At 35.6% G+C, this 8,882-nt stretch overlaps 1 protein-coding gene across 1 annotated transcript; it reads right to left on the bottom strand.

The window, feature by feature from the left end:
- Positions 1–270: 270 nt before the first annotated feature.
- coq2 (coenzyme Q2, polyprenyltransferase) lies at positions 271–8,730 on the bottom strand. Its single transcript, XM_014469504.2, has 7 exons — positions 8,300–8,730; positions 6,097–6,263; positions 5,169–5,290; positions 3,995–4,080; positions 3,767–3,900; positions 2,433–2,621; positions 271–2,347 (listed from the first exon to the last, which is right to left on the bottom strand). Exons 1-7 carry the CDS (start codon positions 8,613–8,615, stop codon positions 2,219–2,221), a joined length of 1,143 nt encoding a protein of 380 aa, XP_014324990.1. The 5' UTR covers positions 8,616–8,730; the 3' UTR covers positions 271–2,218.
- Positions 8,731–8,882: the final 152 nt, after the last annotated feature.

The following is an 8,882-nucleotide window of genomic DNA, read 5'->3' as shown; positions in this document are numbered from 1 at the left end:
TAAAAAACTTTTAAAAACTTTAACAAAAACTGCACGTGTGGATATGTGTCTGGTGAAATTTGGATGAAAACATGTTTGTTTTTCAATGAGTGGGTAAAAAAAAAATCCAGAAATTTTATTCAAGTAAGAGTAGAGATACTTCATAATAAAATGACTCAAAAAAGAAAAAGTTAAAAAGTACAGCATAGTAAAAATAATTATAGAACAATTTTTTTAAAGTCACTAAAATAAATTTAATAGTGTAACTAGTTTCAACACAACTCTGAGTTTAAATAAGCAAATTAAAACTCTACTAAGATTTTCCTGACATGATTATTTTCCTCAATATTTGTTGTGTCTTCTATTTTAATCATCTTATTTCAGCTGAGAATTTGTTTGGAAAGTGCAGAAGCTCCTCCAGGTCTGACCTGGTTTGACTGTTCTGTGTGAACAGGAGGCTTTGAGGAACTCGGCAAACTTCCAAGAACAAAAGGTGTGTTCGAGGTGCAGGGAAGCAATTAAAAACAAAATGTAGACGTAGATGTGAATGGGATCTGTATTTTTTAAAATACTAACCAACAAACAAACACAAAGTTTTAACTACCATTGTTGAGAATTGCACCCAGTGGTGTAAAAACAGAAATGGTCGCTTAAGATGTTTAAGATGAATGTGGTAATTTTCCGTTGGCTGTTATTGACTTATAATTGCTTGACGTGACTCAGGTCTGATGAAATTGGGTCAGAGGCAAAACATGTTTTCACTTGAGGAACACTCTGAACCATTCTCTTTCTGAGCTGAGTAATGTTTTAAATATTTGTCCCCTAATGGAACTAGTTGATCATTCCCAAACATTAATCAGTACCGGACATTCTATGTCTTCCTCTTGCGTTTGAGTTTTAATATTCAGCACTTTGGGCCGTTGTTTTTGAAATGGTTATAAATTAAGCTGGTTTAGCATAAAAAGGATATTAATTTTAGCCTTTAAAACAACTTCAATGGGTATTGGGTATTTCAACATTACAATGACTTGAAATCTTTAAAGAAAAATTAAATTGGTATGACATTCTCGCCCATGAGGTTAAGTAGCTCTGTTATGAAATATGAGTAGATTTTAATTATTGCGCATTTTATTTATTTTACTGAGGCTTTAAGTCTTTGTGACACTCACTCTTATCTTGTAGCTCACACCTGATCTGCACACGATGGCCATGCTTGGAGGAAAAAGGAGGATGAAATTACAACCTCCATGTAACATCTGAAGACAATTTTAAAAATTTAGAGCATTAACCAACGTCAAGAATACCATCTTTAACATTTACATTTTTTGTTGCAGAATCAGATAAAGATGAATTATAATCAAACCACAGTTGAAAAAAGAAGTTTACATACATTTTTTTTAAAAAAAGGAAAAAACAAATTTTTTTCCTTCACTACCTGAAGTTAAATTGGACCAAACCTTTCTAGGTTTGGGTCAGTTAGAATCACCAAAAGTATTTCAGTAAGATTGGATATTTCCATTAAGTCTATACTTGGAAAATAATTGTTTAAACAGATAAAAACTGCACCTTCAATTATCTGGAAATTGTTCCCCAAGACTTATTTTTGACCTTCTCGTCAAAAAAGAAAGCAATGTGTTTAAGGTGTGACTCCAATTAATTCAAATGTTAATCAGAAGTTTCCAAAGCCAGGAAATGACTTTCCTTCATTGTTTAATAATCACTCTGTATTTAAACTTCTGATTTTAAAGACTGTCATGAATAAATCTTTCACATACTCTTTTATTATTATGATATATGTAGCAAATAGAGATAATTTTCCAACTGACCTAAAACAAAAATTTATTTGGTCTGCTTTAACTTCAGACAGTGAGGAAAAAATGTTTTAGTCAGCGTATTTAAATTTTTGGTTTCAACTTAATTTGTTTGGAAAAATCTAGTTTTAGATACTTAAATCACAATTGTTTGGATGTTTATTTATCTTACAACATTCAGATTAACTTTATTTTTGCTAAATTTACAACATAAAAAACATGAAAGCACAAAGTGATCTGTTAGCCCACATATTTTGTCTTGAGCCAAAAACGAAAGTAATATGTCCTAGCGATTTGTCATTTCGCATCCTTGATGGTACAGTATAAAAATAATTGCACAACATTTTTGATCATAAAATAAATCCCTAAATACATTTTAGTATTTAAAGTACATTAAGTGCAATCCAACGGTTTCCATTATTTTACAGTCATATCTCTTTAGATTCTTTCAGCAAATTACCAGCAACTATTCCTAAAAACAACACAAGTCCCAGGTTTCTGTTTGAACTAAACTGTTTCCAGCAATCTTCTGCTTTGTTGATGTCCACTGTGTAAATCTATGAGAAAAAAAAGTAAATGTATTACAAGAAGATCCAGATTTAAACAGCATCTACAAGTAGTGAGCGTTGTCATGTTCCTCACCTGGCGTGCGAGGTGAACGGCCACAGCGCTCAGCGCGGCATAGTAAGGAAGCGTTTGCTCGGCATTGACTCCGGCCACGACCAGCCCAGACAACATGGCCGCCGTGAAGCCGCTCAGCCAAAGTTTGGTTCGCTCCTGGAACATCAGCGCTGTGGATTTTACTCCCACTTTAACGTCGTCCTCTTTATCCTGCGTAATAAACATCACCAGGACATCAGAACTCAATCATTTCATAGATGAGATAAAAAAATAAAGCACTCTGTCAGTTGTATGATTTAAACGTGTGAAATACGGACAAACGCGAAGTTCGCCTTACGAGTCATAACCGGTGGTAGTCGGAGTTGCACCTGGTTTGCAAGTGGAACACACAACACGACAGTTGATTTGTTTAGAATAGGAAGTCGTAATGTCCCACTTCCAAGTACAACTGGAACGCAGCATAACGCCATCCGTTGACAACAGGACACACGATTCTTGAACTCCTCTGCTTGAGGCAACGAGTGTATAGATCCAAATTCATTTTTAATATATTATATATAAAAGTTACTTGATCATTAATTAGTGTAAATGAAAAAAAAGTTGTATTCTTGAGAGGTTGTTATTTATGACTTCCGCTGGCCACCAGGTGTCGCTGGCGCCCCAAAGGTTTGAATTGTCTACAGCAATGAAACTTCCCAGCCATTTTATATACAGTATATGTAAGAACAAAATTATTCTTAGATAAAAAGTCACTTTAATAAATAAATAATCTGCTGGCCACGCCCCCCCCAACTCAACATTTACACTCACAAGTGAAAATGGGTGCAACCAGATGCGTTATTATACAACCACACATCTTTGAAAAGCAGAAGTGGAGATTGCTGTACAACCAAACGAATGAAGGAAGTGGTTTCTAAATGGTAAGTCAACAACAAAACACTTTTTTAGCAGCTGTACAGCACATACAGTGGTTAAACCAGCTGACCAGACGTCCTAGAGTTGGGTTGCTAGGTGACGGGCCAGGCTGGGCTGGGCTTGCTAGGTAAAAGCAGTGACTGAACAACAGTGAGGTTTTTGAAATAGCTAATATTTGAGATACCAAAATACATTAACTTATTGCCAAAAACATCTAGATGTTGTTTTTAAGCGCTTCATATTTTCTTAGAAGAAAAAGAGACCCAAATGGAAGTGTAAAAATGTGTAAAATGTGAGTTTTTCATAATAAATTCCCTTTAAGGTGGACAGCAGCTTTTCTTGAACAAAACAGTAAGTAACACTGACTCCAATAATGACTAGTCTAGAAGGAAAACACCTCTTTATGATTCAAAATATGTCTATTGAGCTGATTTCATCACCTGATGAGCATAGATTGTGTCATATACCAACGTCCACATCACTCCAGAGAAATACAGGGGAAGGCATACGGACCAATCACAGGAGCCCTTCACGGCGGCCCAGCCAAGCAGAGCGCCCCAGTTAAAAGTGAGCCCTGCAGAGAGGCGACATGAGCAAGACTTTAGCTTCACTGATGTGGAGAGGCAACGGCTTTAAGATGGAAAATCTAACTTTCCTAAAACACTCACCCAATACGAGCTGTGGCCAGTAAGTGATCCTCTTCATCAGTGGGTAAGTGATTACAAGAGAGAGAGAAGAGGCACCAAGAGCTATGCTGCCAAGAGAGAACGAACACACAATCATAAACCTTTAAAAAGAAATGATTTTCTAACAACGTGGAATATAAGTTTATACTGTAATATTACAGAAAATTCCTTTAGAAGAGAAAACTCTTATCAATCTTCCCTGAGTAAGTGGAGCTTTTAGCAACCTTGAGAAATACAAAGTCTGGGTTTTCAAAGCTGTTTTTTCCTTGTTTGCTTTGATTTTGTCTAGAATTGTGAATCTTCTGACTCCCCAGTTCCCACACCTGGCCTGGTCAGGGACACGCTGACCTGATCGCCCTTTTTCTGTTTGTTTTTAGACAAATGGAACATTTCGTATCAGAACTTGCTTGCAGTGGCTTTTCAGGCTGCCAACCAACTCTCCCAATTCTCAATTAAGTGAATTCAATATCAACTACGACTCAAACCTAATAAAGAAGCACTTCCTGCAAGATCTTATTAAACGAGCCAATATTATATGTCCAGTGATATTCCAGACACTTGCACAAAATGCTTATTTGAAAAACAAACGCTTCATTGTCTGTGGAATTGTCTTAAAATCCAGAAATTTTGGAAGGATGTTATCAAGTGTCTATCTGATTTGTTCGAGGTGAAAGTCCCTTTAGACATTAAACTCTGTGTACTAGGAATAAACCCAATGGAATTTAAACAATCAGAGAAGAGCACTAAATAGATACAATATGGATTTCTTTAAGCCAAGAGATCAATTGCATTATGCTGGAGGAGCATGGACACCCTTCCCTGGGACTCTGGAAGAAAGAAATTGCAAGTTCGCTTGGACTGGAAAAACTAACGTATATCGCAAGGGTAAACAGCGGGACTTTGAGAACCTCTGGGAGTCGTACGCGAGGACCACAGGGACTGAAGGCGGAGTTTAATATCAATCTGTATGAACATGATTGGTCAGCATGACTGGAAAACCTCCATAAATTTAGTCTATTTACCAATTAAAAGCCATGACTAGTATCTGTAAACCTTTGGTCAGAACTGCAAGTCGGATTTCAATAAAAAGCTTAAAAGATTTCATTATCTTGTTCGCAATGTTTGCAAACAAACTTAATAAGCTGCACTTGGTTACCTGTAGTAGTTGAGACACAGAAGAACACAGAGAGCGAGGGAGAGCTGCCCTCCGAGGAAAACCAGCGCCTGCATCCGTGAAATCTCCCCCGATGCGATCGGTCTGCAGGCTGTCCTGGCCACCTGCACAGAAACGTCACCACTTCAACTCAGACTGATAAAAATATGATGACTGTCGCCAAGAAAGCAAAGTATTGCTTTCTTGCAAAACTTTGCAGTATTACCTGGAAAAACAGGAAAAAGGTCACAATGGCAAGAACCTTTCACATAACAGATATCAATGGAGAAACAATCAGCAATAGATAAAATTCAGTTTGAATATTTCAATAAAATATATTTCATAATTCTAACTGCCATTTCAATCCCACTGCAGAAAAAAAAAGATCAGAGAAGACAGGAGAAATTGGAGAACCTTCTAATAGAATCACAAATATATATATATTTAATTAATTAAATACCAGTGTGAATCAAAATGAGGAATATTAGAGAGAAGGAAAATAATAATTAAGCAAATCAGAAAATATGTCAAGATTTAAAAACAAAGTATCCTAACCCACATATATGAAAAATAATTAATTTTTTTGTTTTGACACCACTTGGTTATGTTCTGTTTTGTCCATCTTAATGTGTATCTCCTTTTTTTTTGTTTACTTTATTTTTGTTGTTTGTTGTCTTACCTAATTGCCTAGTAGTTAATTTATTGATTAATACCTCTGCTTGTTAGTCTATAATATTTGTTTTGTATGCACTATTTGATAATAAATTAGAAGAAAAAGAAAATCTGATGGCTGCAGAAACACTTTGCAATAAAACTATATGCTCAAAGGTTTTGTAATGTTTTAAAGAGATCTAGATCTTAATAGGGGTTTTACCTGGTTAAGTAAAGGATACAATAAAATAATAATAATAAATATGTTAGTTTGTTTTACTTGTTTGTCAAAGTCTTTATCCCACATGTCGTTGATGGTGCAGCCTGCCCCCCTCATCAGCAGGGCGCCGGTACCAAACAGGGCAAGCATCCCGACATCCGGGAGGCATCCAGGCTCCGCTGCCAAGGCGATGCTCCATGTACAAGGAAGGTAGAGCAGCCATGTTCCTAAAAACGAGACGCTGCTGAATTTAAAAGAGGATTATCTGCTAAGCATGAAAAAAGAAGACTAAAAATAGAAATTCAGCCAAGAGGAAACTGTGCCCAGCGGGAGGATTAACTGTGATCTGACTGAAGTTGTTTGAGCAAAGCCTTAGCAATGCATTAATGCATGAACTGAATCTTTTTCTGAAAGCAATGAGAGACTAAACAACAAAGACTTTCTTTATAATTTCAGGGCTCTTCAATCTTTCCAATCATATTTCTAATTAAAAATCAACTCTTCTGTGAAAACTTGTTTTACTTGTGGGGTTTTCCAATATTCGTCAATTGATTCATAATTTTTCTAGTTTCTTTAGCAGATATTTTTCTGTGTGAGTGACTTTTCCTTCTGATTTTATGCCAACTATTCTTAGTTTTCTATTTAATCACACAATTTTCACAATGCATTCCCCTTGATTGACAAAGAATCCACCTGAAATATACTTAAACATCATCAAAGATATTTCATCCCTCTGAACGTCAATCAAATCAAGTGTTTGTAAGCCGCAAGTCATTCTGACTACTTTACCTTCATCCAGCATGTACTTACAGACCACAAGTATTAGTTTCTTAAGGTTTGTATTGAAAAAAATATGTATTGGAAACGTGTTTCTTCTGCCTGACTTTGGTATTTCCTACCACACTTATTCATTTGTTTGTTTTATTTTTTTAATTGAAATCTTTAAAATACAATAATTTGCATATAGGTTGATATTTTTGTCTGTCTGATGATACAATTTTAAATAATTCTAAATGCTTAGATCAGACAGTATGATCTTGAGCATGCCTTTTCCCAACATACTTTTTTAGTCTTGAGTATTTTTTACTTTTTTACGTGAATAAAAATATGCTGCAGTACTGCTACTCCTAAGCTGAGGTGGATAAAGTACCCAAATATTATACTCAAGTACTTTAATCTACTTTTACTCTAGTAAGAGTAAACAAGTATCTAGTTAAAGTACAGAGTAACTGATCAGAACATCTGATTGAATATTTCAAAATAATGTCATCAGGTAGACAAAAATGTAAAGTTAGGTCCAAATTCTGGTATTTTATAGACTAGAACAAAATAATCTATTCCAAATAACATATTCAGGCAGCATTTTCCCAAATCATCAGAAACTATGGAACTAATACTTAAAGTCAGTAATGTAAATATATTTTATATTAGAACAGGGTGACAGACATCACAGCAGACTCAGAAAGTAGATAATAATATTAGAAAAACATAGAATAAGTCTTATATTAGTTTAAACTGTAGATGTTTCTGTATCTCATGCACTTTTTGTTTTTTCTTCACTGTTACTCACAGTGGGTAGAGTATCCAGAAATATTACACCAGAGGTACTTTATAAAAATATAACTCAAATAACAGTAAAAAGTAGAGTGTAGTAAAACTACTCCTAAAAGTATTTTCATTCCAAAAAGTTACTCAAGAAAATATAACTGAGTAAATGTAGTTAGTTCTGTTCTTAAATGCAATTTTGGGATACTCTAATAAAGATGACATTTGTAAAGTTACATTATAAAAGAAAAAACAGCAATAATTTGCTTAATATAACCTGTCATTGTGAAAAAAGTGGGCGTTAAAGTCATATTTTCCTGAGTACCAAACTCAATATGTACCAAACTCAATATGTACCAAACTCAATATGTAATTCACAAGCTAAGCATTTAATTTACAAACTAAATACTTAACTTTCAAATTATTTATTAACTAAATAGTTTTCAGTTTTTGGTTGGCAACTAAATATTTAGTTCCCAAAATAAATAATAAATACTATTTATTTTCCAAACTTAACATTTATCTTGCTGACTAACTTAATACTTCTGGCATTTATAAAAGTGTGAATAACATGGTGAAAATATGACTTTGACAAGTTACATAAAGCAAATTATTAGTGTTATTTTTTTACTGTGTAACTTTACAAACGGCACCCCATGCTCTACTTCTCTCTGATTAACAGTAAGGCGTGTCTTTCAGAGGGAATGAATGCAGTTACCGATGGGTTTGTCCAGCCTCATCAGCCTCAGGTAAGGCTGGACATGAGCAGGAGCTGAGTTCACCACATTAGCACCAGAGAGACTGAACGACCTGCGCTGCGTTTCTCTGGGTCTCAACTTAAACCGACACTGGCTGCACAAAACTCGTCTCAACACAGCAGACTCTGAAAGGAAGCCGTCTTTACTCCTCGCTGTTTGGTTTTGCAGGAAGCAGTTGGACAGGGTGGAGAGACAGGACGGGGGACAGGTCCGACTCACAGCGGTCCATCTCAGGGCCGTCAGAGTTAACCGGCTGCTCAGCCTGTTAGGGAACATGACGTGTCTCTTCGGTCAACTGCACATTTTAAAATTTCAAGCCGCAATAAACAAAATCCCAAAGAAAATAAGCGACCTAGCGCTTGTACAGCGCTTCTACTGTTGCGGTACGTTCAGTATTATTGTCCGTAGGAAACGACCACAACAAGAAGCTGAACGAATTACGTACCGCTTTAAACTCCAGGTAAAGCTGCTTATTTTGTCCCTGAAAGTTGGCTAGGAGATCTAACCAAAAAGTAAAACCAGAAATGAGGGTAATCATTAAAA

The sequence above is a fragment of the Xiphophorus maculatus genome, chromosome 12 (assembly GCF_002775205.1).
Source record: "Xiphophorus maculatus strain JP 163 A chromosome 12, X_maculatus-5.0-male, whole genome shotgun sequence".
Classification (NCBI taxonomy): Eukaryota; Metazoa; Chordata; class Actinopteri; order Cyprinodontiformes; family Poeciliidae; genus Xiphophorus; species Xiphophorus maculatus.
Note: the sequence above shows the minus strand (reverse complement) of the source record. Positions and strands in the feature narration are given on the sequence as shown.